This window comes from Centrocercus urophasianus, unplaced genomic scaffold (genome assembly GCF_019232065.1).
Source record: "Centrocercus urophasianus isolate 14NV4802_14NV808 unplaced genomic scaffold, USGS_Curo_1.0 seq_25, whole genome shotgun sequence".
NCBI classification, from domain to species: domain Eukaryota; kingdom Metazoa; phylum Chordata; class Aves; order Galliformes; family Phasianidae; genus Centrocercus; species Centrocercus urophasianus.
In genome coordinates this window covers 322,597-339,427 of record NW_024884811.1, presented here as the reverse complement: position 1 = coordinate 339,427, position 16,831 = coordinate 322,597, and the positions used below count along the sequence as shown (strand labels likewise).

At 39.4% G+C, this 16,831-nt stretch overlaps 1 protein-coding gene across 6 annotated transcripts in view; it reads right to left on the bottom strand.

Annotated features, from left to right (window-relative positions):
- RFX3 (regulatory factor X3) overlaps positions 1–12,140 on the bottom strand; it is a 119,625-nt gene extending 107,485 nt beyond the window's left edge. For 2 of the 6 annotated variants that reach the window (XM_042825655.1, XM_042825660.1), the window contains exon 1: positions 8,815–10,447. In XM_042825655.1, coding sequence (XP_042681589.1) covers positions 8,815–8,827 — 13 coding nt within the window. In that variant the 5' untranslated portion in view covers positions 8,828–10,447. Of the gene's footprint in view, positions 1–8,814; positions 10,448–11,777; positions 12,001–12,112 lie in introns of those variants that run through there. The other 4 variants (XM_042825661.1, XM_042825657.1, XM_042825656.1 and 1 more) reach the window with 4 other exon arrangements.
- Between the last annotated feature and the right edge of the window lie 4,691 nt (positions 12,141–16,831).

The following is a 16,831-nucleotide window of genomic DNA, read 5'->3' as shown; positions in this document are numbered from 1 at the left end:
AATGGCCAACATTTTGATGTTGACTTTCTTTCGGCTCTTATGCCATTCAACTTGGAGTGAAACTACCATCCTTGAATCATAGCATGTATCCAGCAGCATTACTATGCTGACACAAGAGTACTTACAATGTGTATGTACAACATTGAGAACACAAGCCAGTAAGTGATGCTAAGACCTAAAACACAAGCCATTATGAAATCAAGCAGCAGGAACCCTTACAAGACATTCCCATGTGCAAACTAATTCTACGTTTCCACCTCATTTCAGTTTTCTGTGATACACATCTTGTGACTCATGACCATACAAACAATGAACTTCAAGAAGTCATTAAAGTTGGTTGCTACAATGAAGTTAAGATCCTGAGGACTGCTCTTTTTCTAAGTCAAGAAATGCCAGTTCCTTTGGAAATCAATCAGGAGACTATAGAAATAGATACCACAGTGAAGACAAGTGGTAAAGATACCATGCACCTTCATGCCTGCTAAAGATAGGTAACCACTCAATGTTTTGGACTAGAATTATGGAAGATAATTTCAGTGTCTGAAATTTAAATCCTAATAATACCCTCTTCCCCAAAAAACTATTGAGATAATTTGGCAACTGAAATGTAAGTACTTCAGACCACACAAGTTGATTATTTGGTTTTATTATTTGACTACAAACTGTTCAGATAATTTGAAACAGCAATATTCTAAAAAACACATACCAGCTGCAGCTGAACCAGCAAGAACAAAACAAAAACTCCAATTATAAAAAATTAGAAGCCCCATTCCATAAATCAGAATTACTACTTGTATGATAAACTACACTTTTGCTTTGCAGGACTAACACTAAATCTAAATCTACTGCAGTAAATCATAGAACTGCTTAGATTAGAAGGGACATTAAGATCATCAAGCTTCAATCACTGTGCTGTCGGCAGGGTTGCACTCAATAGATCAGGCCCATCCAATCTGTTCTTGAATGCCTTCAGAGATACAGCATCCGTGACTTCTCACTCAGGGTAACCTGTTCCAGAGCTTCACCGTCCTCTGAATAAAAAAATTATTTGTAACATATAGCCTAAATTTCCTCTCTTCTAGTTAAAGCTATCTCCCTTGTCCAATCAGTATTAGACTACGTAAAAAGTAAGTCCCCATCCTGCTCATAAGCTCCCTTTAATTACTGAAAGGCTGCAATGAGTTCTCCCCAGAGCTTTCTCTACTCCAAGCTAAACAACACCAGCTCTATCAATCTCTCTTCAAAACAGATGTGCTCAAGCCGTTTGATTATCTTCAGAGTCCTCCTCTGGACCTGATCCAACAGCTCCACACGTTTCTTGCACTGAGGGCCCCAGGACTGGATGCAGTACTCCAGATGGGGCCTCATGAGGGCAGAATAGAGGTGAACAATTATGTTCCTCACCCCACTGACGACCTCTCATTTGATGCTGCCTAGGATACAGTTGGCCTTCCTGGCTGCAAGCACACACCTTCACTTGTTTTGACTTAACTTTGATCACAAAGCATACTTTAGTCATAAAACCTCTGAATTCCTTTTGCAAAATAGCCAAATATTTGGAAGACGCTAAACATACCTCAGTCATGACAGATCCAGTGCACCACAAATTTGCCTGCTCATTATTGTTCCTTTTGAATTTGAACACTGTTTGAAATAATTTGAAAATAGTTCCTTTGGACAATATTATTTCAGACAGTCCAAATAACTTTCCCAGAAGTTATGGGGAGTTGTATTCAACAGAATCAACTCTAAGGAGTTAAAAACATACTGTATTCTACAATCTTCCATTGACTAAATCTGATAGGAAATAATAAAACAAATATGGAAAAATTATTTATAAACTCTTTTGCAACTTGCAACTCAGATGAAGTGGCGTAATACAGAATAGACCACATAAAATAGTTAACTAAATGTTAAACAGACAGTTGTATATTGATGTGGCCTTAAATTCCATTTGCTTAATAAACATGCTAATTTCATCTTATAGCTAACAGCTACTACACTTGTAGTTCAACTGCTCCTCATTAGCTAAGGCTAAAAGAACTTTAAATACATTCAGACCGTTCAACAGATGTAATTTGAATACATTTTATATATCATTTATTCATTTTATTAATAGGTTTAACAGACTCTGTAGAGCTAAATATATTCATTTAAACGCTGATTAACTTTGTACAACTTAACACAAAAAATATGTATGATCCAATCATTAAACTATTTTAGAATCTTATTCAGAAAATTTGAGTACATTTAGTTTCAAAGTGGTGATTAATGAACAACTGTTTTCCTAAGAACACAATTGAAAAGCAAGCAGTGGTTTTTAACTTAAGCAAGTAATTCTTTTTTCTTATTTTTTTAACCAAGGCAAATAACACTGAATGCCAATACTAGCTTGTAAAAATTTAACTAGTAATATGAATTGGCAATCCTTCTTTTGTACAGCTGCGCGCACACACACTTCTTCATGGTTCTTCTACATTGTATATATTTCATCAACAAGAACATAGAGAAGGAAATACCCTTCCTTCAGTAAGATTGCTTCTCCTGCTTATTCAAGCAGCAGAACAATAAAGTCATAACAGTACAGCACAGACCTTAACAGAAAAAGAATAAAAAGGTGGTGGGAGAGAAAGGAAGTACAATGCCAACTCTTCTAAATGCTTCACAGATAATGGACAGCAGGCCACTCCATGAGGCTTTACTCAAATACACTATTCTGGTCATGTAGCCCACTGGAAGCAAAACCTTCATACAGTCCATAAACATACAGTATCATTGTCAGAGTAACAGAACTATATATGCATAACTCCTCTCCCTTCTTTATGAAAATATAGACACATTAAGAAAAAAATCAGACCAAAACTATATAAAAAATTCTACACATCTGAAAATTCAGCAGATCTGCACTAACTTATATGAGCTACAAATATATTTTTAGTTAAGTTTTAGCTCCACAGAATCATAATAAAGTTACCTGTAACCTTGATATCTGTAATGTAAATAGTTACGGCTCAGAATTGTATTTCATTTTTTCAATCCTTTCTAAGAAAGTATGATTAACAGAGAAAGAAGAAAACAGCAGGTCTTAACTGATCTAGAACACCTGCAAATGACATCTTGCACCCCTCATGGAGTTGTTCATTTCTATTTCTGTTTATCAGTGTGGTATTGCTAACTTAAATATCCGCTGTTCATGTGCTTAGAAAATGACCCTGAGACTGTATGTAAGAGAAAACATACCTAGATTAATTATAATGAAATAACAAAGCTGAAGATAGAAACCATTTACTCGGTAGATGAACAATGAACATAGTTCCTAGTTATTTATTATTTGTAGTGGCAGCATCTAAAACTTGAACAACGTTGAAATCTAAAGACATGGTTTTTACCTTAAAGAGCTTACAAATTTAATTTGAAATAAGATACTTCAGTAAGAATGTGCAAAAACTGAAGAAATACTGCTACATTATCATAAAGTCTACATACATTACAGAATGGTTGCCCTACATGTCTTCTCAGACAAACAAAGCTAAGCTATACTCACTGTAGTGGTTCATGTGGGGCTGAAATGACCTTTAAACACAATGTCAGATAGTTCCTTCCTTGAGCTAACCAATACAAGTCAGAAAATGCTACAAAGTAAAGTACACTATGTATTATACACTATGTATAATATACAAACTTTGATATCCACATAGCATTGTTATGGATGCAAATGTAAGAACTGAAACAAAGAAACAGTAAAAATATATTGAGAATTTAAAGAGGAATTTTGAATTGCTAGAATTTGAACCTCCAACTCTCACTAAAATTTGTATTATAATATGGAAAATTTCTTTGTTAATTTCAACTTACAACATATTCCACCCACCACCTGCCAGTTTTGGGGAGCTAAATCTAAAAGCAGGGGATCAAAGACAAACAACTTATCATGGTAGAACAGAAAAAATCTACACAACTAGAAGTACTATGCAAAACCAAGCAACTTAAGATGTACTATGCCAACTCCAGCTTGAAACTTTTTACACACTTCCGAAGGCAAATTACATTGAACTATATGCCATTATTTACCCACATGCATAAAAAAGCACTGCTTCATTAATTAGCCTTAGAGTATACAGACAAACAATAAGTATTATTAAACTATAGAATGTACAACAATGAAATTCTAATCCATTAGTTTCATATTCAGTAAAGAATTTCTGAAATCAAAAGCAGTGATTCTTATAAGCATACTATTTTTTTTTATTGTTCTTCTATTCTAGAATTAGTAACTCTAATCAATTAGCACTTCTATCCCTTCTACAGTTCAGAAGTTTTAATGCCTATTTTATGCATAGAAAGTTTCAGTAAGAACAAAAAAAACTACACAAAGCAACACATTAATTTAAAGAAACAAAACAAAACAAAACACAACAAAAACAAACAAACAAACAAACAACATTGTCCCTTTAGGAATCAGTGGGAGAAAGTCCTCAGATTCGTCCCAGAGGAGAGCTTTATCAAGAAGTCATCACACCTGAAAGCCCAGCTGAAGTGCCTCCACAATGCACTCACCCTAGGAAATAAACTGGAGAAAATGGAAACTACATTGCTATTAGAAAACTGTAACCTGCTTGCTATCACAGAAACATGGTAGGACAGACAGTACAGCTGGTTCACTACACTCAAGGGCTACGAGCTTTTTTTAGAAGATACTGACAGGGAAGGAGTAGCAGGAGTTGCCCTCTGTTAAGAAATGGATAGATGGTAAATAGGCATTTCTGAGAAACAGGCACAATCAGGTTGAGAACTTATAGGTTAAAATTAGGGACCAGACCAATAGAGGACATTTGGTGGCTGCCAGATCAAGGGGAGCTGTTGATAAGGCCTTCTTTCTTCAGCTACACAAAGCAACACATTCTCAGTGTTTTATCCTGACAGGGAATTTCAACCACCCAGGTGTACGCTGGGAAAGAAACTTAGCTACAAACTACCCAGAAGACTCCTCGAGTCAATTCAGGAAAACTTCCTCATCCAGGTACCATAAAAAAAGCAACCAAACCTGGTGCTCACCACTGCAGAGGAGATAACTAAACAGTCTGAGATTGGAGACTGACTGGGGCATTGTGACCACACCCTTGTTCAAGACCCTGAGAAATATGGGACTGGCAAAGAGCAAGTCAGGACCCTGAACTTCAGGAAAGCACGCTTCTAGCTGCTTAGGGAATACTGCACGGATCAGATGGGAAACTGCTCCTAGGAACACAACAGAGCTGGCTCCTCTTTAAAAACATCTTTCTGAGGGCATAAAAGTTCTCTGCTTCAGCATCAGAGATCAAGCAGAGGAGGCAGGAAACAAGCATGGCTGAGGAGGCCTGATGGTCAAGCTGCATGATAAAAAGGAAATGCCCAGGCAGAGGAAGCAGGGAGGTGTGGTTTGGGAAGAATACAGGGAGGCCATCCAGACATGCAGAGTTGGTATCAAAAATGCCAAGGCACATAGATAGAATTGAACACAGGAAGGGAGGTGAAAAATAAGGACAGATTGTACAGGTTCATTGGTCAGAAGAGAAAAGGCAAGGGTCTATGCACTCTGATAAATGAGGCCCAATGAGGCCAATGACATGCATCCCACAGTCCTGAAAGAGTTTGCTGATGTGGTTGCCAAGCCACTCTCATTCATATTTGACAAGTTGTGACTATCAGGTGAAGCCCCCAATAAGTGGAAAAAGGGAAACATCATTCCCATTTTTAATAAAGGGAGAAAGGAAAAGCAAGGGATCTACAGGCCAACGATCCTCACTCCTGTGCCTGGGAAGATCATGGTACTCATCCTTTTGGAAGATATGCTCTTTAAAGTACACTCAAGACAACGTATTCCGAAACAATAAGCACAGCTTCACCAAGGGCGGATTGTGGCAGACCAGGCTGGTGACACATGAGGGAATGACAGGAACAATGGACAAAGGAAGGTCAAATTATGAAATCTACCTGGACCTGAGTAAGGCATTTGTCATGGCCTAGCACATTATCTCTAAATTGCAGAAATACAGATTACAATGGTGGACTACTCAGTGGATAAAGAACTGTTTGGGTGATTGTAACTAGAGAGTTGTGGTCTGTGGACCTATGCCCAGGCAGAGGCCAGCCATGAGTGGTATTCCCTAATGGCTCCTTCTTGGGACTGGTGTTCTTCAATGTTTTTATTAATGATTTACACGGTGAGATTGAGCATATTCTCAATAAGTTTGCAGATGACACTAGCCTGAGCGTTACAGTAGACACAACAGAAGTAATAGTTGCCATCCAGAGGGACCTAGACATCAAGACCTACTTGAGAAAGGCAAGGCACTGCACTTGGACTGGGGCAATCCCAGCTACATATGCAGGCTAGGAGAAGAACTCATTGAGAGCAGTCCGATGAAAAAAGCCTTTGGAGGATCCTGGAGGATGAAAAGATTAGCACAAGCCAACTGTGTGTGAGTTTGCAGCCCAGAATGCCTGGGCTGAATAAAAAGAGCAGTGGCCAGCAGTGAGAAGGAGGTGATTGAACACCATTGTTTGTCCTTGTGAGGCCCCATCTGGAGTATTGCACACAGGCCTGAGGTCTACAGTGCAAAACATGAGTTTCTGGAGCAGGTTAAGAGGAGGGCTACAAAGATGATCAGAGAGCTGGAGAACCTCTCCTATGAAGAAATGTTGAGGCAGTCAGGGTTTAGCTTGGAGAAGAGAAGGCTCTGGGGAAACCTGACTGTAGCCTTTTAGTTCTTGAATGGAGCTTACGAGCAAGAGGGAGACCAACTTTTTATATGGTTTCATACAGACAGAACAAGAGGGAATGATTTTAAACTAGAAGAGGGAAGGTATAGGTTAGATGTTAGGCAAGCATTGTTTACTCAGAGGGTGGTGAGGCACCAGCACAAGTCATCCTGCATGATCTCCAGAAGCATTCAAGGCAAGGTTGGATGGGGCTGTGGGCAGCCTGAGCTGGTGGGTGGCAGCCCTGCCCATAGCAGGTGGTTGGAACAAGATGATCTTAACGTCCCTTCTAACCTAAGACATTTTATGATTCATTGATCTTTGTCCTTCAAACCAAAATAATTGTATTAAGAGCTTGCAATACTACAATGCCTAGAAACATGTAAGAAAAAAACCAGTAAGTTTTATTTAAATTCCTATGAAGTATCACTGTATTTCAATGACAAAAAACTCCTATTTTTTTTTTCTTTTTATATTTCAAATAGCATAGCACCCTCTGGTGCATCTACTATAAGTAAAATAATAAAAGCTAGTCATTGTTACAGAAAACACACAGTTAGTAAGCAAAGAAAAAACAAGGATCTCCAAGTTAAAAAAATAAAAAATAATAATAATAAAAAAATCACCTGACCAAGAAGTGTTAGAAAAGAAAGAATCTAGTTTATTAAAACCAATTGTAATAGAATTACAAATGTTACAGAATAAAAAAAAAGGCTGGCAAAATTACTTTTGCGACAAAAGTGTTAAGACCAAAAAAGTTTGAAACTAATTCTGTATTCTTAATATGTCATTTTTACTGAAAAATAAAACCTAATAAATCTTAAATGATACAAAGGTAAAAATAAGTTTTTAGTGAAACAAAGTGTTACATCGAGCTATATTTCTGCTCTTTGTCTTTCAAGCAGGACAATAACTATTTGTTCACATAGTCATGAAACAAAAAATCTCATATTCAAAGTCACATCCCCTTTAAAAATCTGATGATAAAATAATTTTTAAAAGTATCACGCTATTGTGCTGTATGTTGAATGCTTGAAACTCCGATACTATATGTTAACTATTAAAACATGTCCAGTGACTGGGAAAATAATTTCCTAGCAAAGTAAATCTTGCTAATCACAAAAGCAGAAAACACCACCTGCTTTAGGCAGCTCTTTTGTGAACCTCTGGAAGTCTCAACACAATGCACAAGGAATGAAAGTAACACCTGTTTAAACTAGCCATCTGTCCCTACCAAACCAGATTTAGCTAAAAATCAATGTATGTACGCTGCTACTTAAACTTCCAAAATATAAATATACAGGTGCTACCCTGTAAGCAAAGAGAAGTAAAAACACCTTTACCAGAAATACAAAAATAATAATGTCAAACTTGCGGCTAACAGAAAAGCATTATCTTCAATATTAGTTTATATAGATCAAAAGCTTCATTAATTTGCCATTTCTCACCCTTAGTTTTAAAAAATTTTTTCATAAATAAAATGTATAAAAATAATACTTTGTTTGCTCTAACATATTTATATGGTAACAAGCTTGTTTTAAGAATACAACTTCATCTACAAGAACACTACAGTATCATTTGAAGTTTATTTTTCATTCTGTCCGTATTTGTGATGCATTCACAACACATCACTTCAATTTTAAATAATTGTAAAAAGTAAACAAATGAGCTTCTGAAAGTGAGAGTATTTTACATAATAGCTGGCAAGTTTTTGAAGAGTATGGAATGTTCTAAGAAGGAAACTTTCCATAAGAGGTCAAAGTAAAGCATGAAGACCAGAACCAGAAATACTAACTAGAACACCAAAAGAACAGCAATACTGTAAGACCATTGCTTTGTAGATACTTTGTTATGTTTCAAGTAAAAAGAAATGAAAAAAATCTTCCTTCTCAATGGAAAGTTTTATAAACTATATTAAACAGTAACATTTATTTCTGTATACAGTTCTGTGATTAACAAACTACCACACAACTACCGCACCAGGTGGAAACATGAAACTGGATAGAGCTAACAAAGCTGAACCTAATTATGAAATAAAGCACCCTGACTTCAAACTTCGTAACAACATTGTACCTTTAATTCCCATTTCATTTATTTTCACTGCATCATTGAAGGGCTCCTCCACAGTACAATGTAAGCTAGCTAAAGCACATCGAAGACTATGATCCACGAAGACTCATTAGAGTATGCTGAAACAATTTAAAACAATGTTACACAGACAGTTACACAGTGTAAGTCATGAAAATGAATGTTTTAAAAAAAAAAAAAAAAAAAAATCACAAGCCACTTCATTTTCAAATGCTGGTTAGCATCACAAACACCAACTATTTTGACAGCTGAGGGCATTAGGGAGTCAAATGCATAAAGCAGATATCATCTGTGACCACTAAAATATTTCAGAAAGAATAAAGGCTCAACAGTTTTCCCTTTCAGGTCCCTAATATTAATTGAGTTGATCATGGTTGATTTATTACAGTTTTTCAAACAGCAGGCCTAACAAAATACAGCTAAGTAATATTAGAAGAAGTCTTCGGTTTTAGATAAAATTACATACTTTAACATGACCTTTAAAACACTTCTGTACAGAAAAAAAACAAAAACAAAAACAAACTTATAAAACTCTCTCAGTCTGTGTGTTTCCTTTGAGACCACAGGTCTGGATGCTTGTCCTTCAAGGACAGACCTCAACATCCAGGAAGAAAGGCATCCTGGACAGGGCTCTGTCCTGTTGAAAGAAAGCTACTCAGGAGAGGCATGGTGTAGAGCTGACACCAGCTTTTTCAACATCAAGTAAATGCATCGAATGGTTTAGCGACTGATGAATCACATACATAATGTAATAACAATGAAATTAAGATTTAAATCTGCCATATAACTGATGTAGTAAAATAACCTTCTGACTCCATACACATATAACTGAATTGTTACTCACTCTGAATGTTCTTAATATCTCTCAAAGTTATTTTGTAGCAGTACGCGCAAAATCAGCACTTGACGGCTTCATCTTGAATAAAATGATGACAACATAGACGTCTTTGGTAATTACCCAAAACAGAATTATTTTCATTCACATACTTGCTTTCTGAAAAAAAAAAAAAAAACACCAAAAAAACCCAAAACAAAACAAAACAAAAAACACAAAAAATCCCACAATCTGCCTTGCCTTAAGAAACATTGATATAAATGAAAGATGTATCACAGTTGATGATCACCTGGAAAAAATGACCCTGTCACATTCATTGGTAGGTCCATTATGAGATAAAACAACATATCCTTGTTGGCAAAGAAAAAACTTATAAACAGAGTTCCGCTAAAGGTATTCAAATAGAAAAGGTGTAGGATTTTTAATAATAAATTAATAATAAAGATTTTTTTTTATTATGTTTTCCCTTAACGATTTAATTAAATAAAGGAAATAAGTAAGTCACCACTACGAAAAAGAAAAAAAGTCTGCCACACCGAAAGGTGATTTGGCATGTCAAGGAAGAGCACAACTGGATATAGAGATGTTAAATGATAATTTTAATCACCAAAAAAGATGCCAGAAGCATACTTTATCCCAAAGAACTTAAAAAAAAAAAAAAGTAAAGAAAGTATAATTTTCTACCTCCAACAATACAGCAATGCAAGTCTTTAGATCTTAACAACTAAAAAAAAAAAAAAAAGCCAACCAATCAACCAACCAAATAAAAAACAAACAAACAAACAAAAAAAAACCACGGGTTTTTTGGATTAAAAAAAAAAAAGAAGAAGAAGAAGAAAAGAAAAAATATCATCATTAATAACATAATTTTTACTTCAACCTCTTGTGAGGTAAAAAGGTGCCTCTTCCTTTCTTTCCCAAGCATCCTCTTGAACTGCAGCTGCAGTAACAAAAAATCACAAATCACAAAGACATTTTTAATTTCTTCCCTCTGCTTCTTAGCACACAAACTCGCAGTGACAGTGAAATGTCTCAGATTTCTTTGATTGTGGAGAGTTTAAGAAAACTCGTAAGGATCCTCTCCCCATGTACATAATGTGCATTTACTCCATCTACACACACACTACACCATACTACACTGGCAACATAAAAATGTAATAACAGCTATATAGTAATAATTCCTAGAAGGATTGCAAGAAGAAAAAAAAAGGAAACCCGCAACTATGTGTATGGGTGGGGGTACCGAATAAACAGGAAAACACAGTACAAAGAAAATGCAGTTTATCCTAAAATAAGAAAGGACATTAATTATGAATAAATGAAAGAGAAAAGAAAAAAAAAAAAAAAAAAGAAAAAAAAAGAAAAAAAAAAAAGAAAAGAAAAGGAAAAGAAAGAAAGAAAAGGAAAGGTTTGGCTGAAAAAACACAGAGAGTGACCGATCGCATATACAGGAGTCTCACTGGAGCCTATGGAAGTTGGCAAACACCTGCACCTCCGGCAGCCACACGGACCAGAACAAGGCCCCTCGCTCTGCGCTGTGCAATGGGATCCATCTCCGCTGCTTCTTTCCTCCCACCTCCACCCCCAAGATGTTGCATTCTTTTTTTGTTGTGGCTGCTGTTTTTTGCATAATAATAATTATTATTATTTAAAGAACACAATCTTAGCTTGTGCCTGAAGTCCCGTCTCCCAAAATTCCCTCGTCCCCACATCCCCCTCCTCCGCCTGAACAGGAGACGACGGAAGACGCGTACCCATCGCATCCACGCGATTGTCCCGCAGGTCCCAGCAGCGCCTTCGTCCCCGCACGGCCGAGCCCCGGCTCCCTGCTCAGCCGGCCCCACCGCGCGCTTCCCTCGGCCCCGCGGACACCCCCATCCCGCCGCCCCCCGCCGCGCGCTCCCACGCCGAGGCGGCGGGGCCGGGCAAGAGGGAAGGCAACGGAGAAGACGGCGGGGCCGGGCGAGCGATCCGCGCTCCCCCGCCGCCCCGCCGTCACACGCCGCGGCGCGACGGAGCGTCTCCGGCCCGGATGCCGAGAGGTGGGGGGAGGCAGAAGCCGGGGGAAGGAGAGCGGAGGGAGGGCCGGCGTGCGCCCGGCGAGAGCACTCACCTGGGCTGAAGCGGGCTGCGGTGCTGCTCCGGCTGTCGCTGCTGCTGGAGGCGGCTGTTGTTGTTGTTGTTGTTGTTGTGGGTGACGATGAGGAAGGGGGTGAGGATGGGGGTGAGGAGCAGCAGGAGGAGGAGGAGGAGCAGGAGAGGAGCGGTTGTTGTTGATGGGTAACAGTCGCCAGGACTACGGTGACTATGGCGCTTGATTCACAAGGCAACGGTTGCTATAACTCACAAAAGGGAGAGCGAGCGAGGGAGGAGGAGGCGGCGGCCCAGTCGGAGAGGCCCGGAAGAGGCGGGGCCTGCCCTGACTGACGGCCCGGGGCCGAGCGCTACCTGCTCCCTCCGCCGGGCCGGGCGTCGTCCTCCGCGCCCCCGCTCATCCGTCGCGCCAGGACCGCCCGCGCGATACACGCGGTGCCGGCGGCGCAGCGCGCGGGCCGGTAAGGCTGTGGCGATACCGGACCCGAGCCCGAGGCGTGGCCGCGCGGGGGCCGCCTGACGCCACATCCGGCGGGCGGGCGTTGGAGCCCGGCCCCGGCGCGCTGCCCGCCGCGGGGGTCGTGCCGCGCCCGCTGTCGGTCGAGGGGCCGCCGCTGGCGGAGGAGCGGGAGGGAAGTTACGCCCGGCGGCGGCTGCTCGCCTCCCCCTGCGGCCGCCTGTCGCGGCACCCCGCGCCTTCATCGGAAATAAAAAAAAAAAAAGCCCCCGCCGATGGTGGGGGAGCTGCCCGTCTGCCGCCATCTTGAGGCGGGGGGGGTGGCGCGGGCCGAGCCCGCTGAGTTGCGGCCATCCGGCGCGGCCTCAGTCGGTCGTCTCTGGCGAGGAGTCGGGCCGCGATGGGGTCGATTCCCTGGGGCGTCCTCGCTCGTCCTCCAGCCGCCTCGTTTCTGTCACAGCCTTGAGCTGTGAGCAGCCGGTGGGGCTGTGGCGGCCGTGAGTGAAGAACAGTGCGGTTGAGAATCCACCCCGCCAACAACCCGCGCTTGTGCTGCGTTGGGATGTGTGTTTAGGGAACAGGAGAGATGGGGATTGAGGCTGTTTTGTGGCCGTATACAGTTCCAGTACATCCAGTGGGTAGTGCAGTGTTCCTCTGTAGCCCTGGTGTATCCCAGCCTGCAGCTCTTTGCTAGCCTGTGAAGTGTCTGTGAATTGTCTTTGCGTAGCTCCTGCAGTCTATTGCTGACAGTGCTTGCCATAGAAGGCACCTAATTGAGTTCTATGCACCCTTCCACGTCCCTTTATCTTGCCATTATCTATACACAGCTCGACAATTCTTACTTCTCACACCAGTCCCTAGAACTTCCTCGTATTTGCCTCACAAACCCTGGTACTACTCCATTACAGCTGTCCCTAGAGACTGAAATTGCCCTTAAGTACTAAACAGAAGTATTTTCAACCAGTGAATAGGTGTACTGTGATTTTTAAAGCCCAATGTAACCATCATAGCTCTAACAATTGCCTACAAAAAATTACTGGGAAATATGAAAGTGTGTAAAAATCAAACCTGAATCAACACAGCATTACATTTACAACAGAACAATCCTGAATAGTAGAATGGTGTAGTTTTACAGATGAAACTAATCTGAAATGCCGTAGCAGTAACTACTCCATTTGGTTATTCAGCTGTTGAATCTTGGATGCTTGAAGAGCTTACCTTCACTTTGCGACAGTAGCCTTGCCAATCAGAAACACTGAGATAAAATCGTAAAAAGTAACAAAAATGGATAGTGTTGTCTTACATTGTTCATTTGAAGGCAAGCTGTATTTCAGTAGACATCTGTTACCCTATCTATCCAGCAAATAAAAGTTGCTTTATTTAGGTGATAATGCACTGAAAGCTTGGAGGATTTGTGCTTTCATTGATTTCTCATTTTCTTGTGAACAATATGAAGGAGGGGACAGTGAGTGATTTCAGGAAAAAAAAAAAAAAAAAAAAAAAAAAAATGTTGCCAGAAGGATATGACTAATTCTGTGGAAATGCCTAACCAAATTTCATCTGATCCATGCTGGTAAAGAGAGTTTTTATTTCAAGGATTTTAATGCTTAGTATTATACTGTCCTTTCTCTTATGTCAAATTGTTGCTTGCAAGCATATTTGCTTTGCAAGATGAACAGGATGACCTGTCATAAAGTTGAAGGATAAAATCTCTTGGCTATTAGTTTGCATTCTTAAATCATGGAACTTTATATTTCTGTCCTCGTTGAAAAATGGTATCAAACCCAGTTAGACCTTGGCATAAATGTGATACACATATATACATTTGTTGCCACCTTTGAATTAATGTGTTTGCAGAATATTTAAATCTCTATTAACATCTCAGTCTCTAAATACATAATCACTTGCTATGTCAGAAGGAGGGTCATGGCTTCTTTTGTTACTGGGAAATTGTTGAATCACTTCAATGTTTTGATCCTTTCATCTATGAAATTTGTTTGCAGAGCTGTCTGCACTAATCAATCAGAGCCTAACAGAAACTGAAGTCCTGCTTCAAAACATTGTGAATACATATATATTTTTTTTTCAAACTTCAGAATTTGAATTTTTGGTCTTTATCAAAATACACAACTCATCTTAGTATTTGAAGAAATGTCATTTTTTCTTAGCAACAGTTACATATTTCTAGATAATCAACAGAAGCATTAAATCACGTCATATGGCTATGGTAACTAGTGATAATATTAATCAACCTTTCAAATTAAAATATGAAAAAAAAATCTTTTCATTAAAAGTAGTGCTAAAAACTTTGTAATTTGTGGTTAGATGCAAAATACACTGTATCTCTCAAAAAAAATTTTATGGCTTTGCACATGGACAAGTAATAATCAAAATAATTAACATTTTTCAACACTGAATTAAAGCAAGAGTAGACAGACATTTCTTGTACTTGCTTTTTTTGCTTTCAGACTGAACACTTCTACAAATAATTGTTTCTGTACCAAGGAATTTATAGTGAAATCTCTTATATAGAGAAAGATAGCAGAGAAGATGCTACTCCTATCATTTTTTTTTTTTTCTGATTATAAATTTTAACAAAATCACTTTTTGATCTTCATCAGAATTACATTCCTATCCCTTCCATTTTCTGAGAGAAGAATTCATTAAGAGCAACCCAGAAGAGAAGCCCTGGACTTGGATGTCCTAGTGAATGAAAAGCTTAATGCAAGCAAGCAGCTTGTTCTCGCAGCCTGTACCAACACTATCCTGGGCCAGTGACTCCTCATAGGACCTGTAGTGGTTTTAAACTAAAAAAGTAGAGATTTAGATTAGGTAATAGGAGGAAAGTTTTCACTCAGGATGATAAAGAACTGGCACAGGCTGCAGCTGTGGTTGCCTCATTTCTGGAGATGCTCAGGGCCAAGTTGAATGGGGTCATGAGAGCCTGATCTAGTGAGTGACAACCCTGCCTGCAGCAAGGGTTTGGAACTAGATGGTCTTTAAGGTTCTTTCCAACCCAAGCCACTCTGATTTGATTCAGGGCTTTTCCGAAATAAAGAATACAGAGCTTGACCATTTCTTACAGGGTCATAATTAGTCCATCTGATATTTCATACAACAAAGTCCATTTTTTGTTAAATCAGTTTCATTTTTTTTTTTTTTACATGTCCAAATGTTTTTCAGATATATTCTGTCATTTGCAGCATATCTAAGAAGTACCACAACACATTCCTCTCAGCCATACCATGCAGAACAATTATGTATTTATCTTATGAAATAATATAAAGGCAAGTCAAAATACTAAAGTAGGTAAGAGCATACAAACTGTTTCAGACCAAGGATGCATCTTCCCAGTTCATAGAAGTGCATGCTTAAATAAGTGCAAAAACAAGCACATACATGTATTTCACTAGGTCTTTACTACTCTGTGTCCCAGGGATTGTCTAAAACGTTCATAATCTGTTTTTATTGTCATCTTCAGAGAATTTTTTCCAAGAATTTGTCAAGTCTCCCATAGAAAAAAAAAAAGCAATTTTGCATTCTCTAAAGTCTAGTCGTTGTCTTTTCTTTTTTGTTCTTGTGAATACTCACCATGGGGAGAAGATGAAGAAGATAGTTTAGATGTTATAAAGAATTAGTCAGTTTAGGTGCAGATGTGTAGGCTATGCTGTCTTGGCTGCTTGTCATGTTTCTTTGATTACCCACGTAAGTACGCAGACAAGAACATGGTTCTGCTTAGCTAAATTGGTCATTATTACCTGATAAGTAAATACTATTAAACACCTATATTATGCTTTCTTAAGGCCATAACAAGTCACTCACCACTGAGCATTTTGTTTCCCACATGATACCCTCTTGTCTTGGCGCTCTAGATGGATCCAGCATGATGTGTAATAGGAGTTCTCTAAATGCCTGTTAATATATTGGATTTTTATAGGATTAGGTGAGATTAGCCTGGTCCATAATCTCAGTTCCTTGTTCATGTGAACAGTATTTCCTTTTTAATGCTGATTTTTCTTCATCTATGGTGTCCTTGCCATTTGTTTGGGACTAATATCTGTGTCAGTCTGTACCAGATAGCTGAGGAATGGTGAGTTCTTTGTTGCTTCTGGACTGCCAGCACAGCCTGCATGTTTGACCCTGAGGGTGAAAGCTGTTGGCCGTACTGCCTCTCTGGCTAGAAAATCAGTGGGTATATCTACCTTGTGGCTTCTCAAGTCCTGTGTAATTTGGACACTACTGTGATACTGCTCTGGAAACGCTCAGTTCTGACAAAGATGAGTTTTTGTCTTTTCCACCGTATCCTAGCTTCTATCCTCTCATCAGAAATTAATGAGACCACCAGTAGATGACTGTCAGTCTTGCTAATACTTTCTCCACACAGTTTTACAAGAAATGTGCTTTCCTGGGATCCCTGTTTTGTTTTGTTTTTCCCATAAGGCACCCTATTGACAATTCTGAGACAGGAGACATTGACAGTACTATGATTTGCAGAGATGAGGAAGAAACAAGATGGCAAGAAGTGGAGGCTTACAGTGAAAAGCAAACATAAAACTGGTGACAGCTGGCTTTATGAGTGTGAGAAGCAGTCCTAGAAGTGTCATACACTCTACATT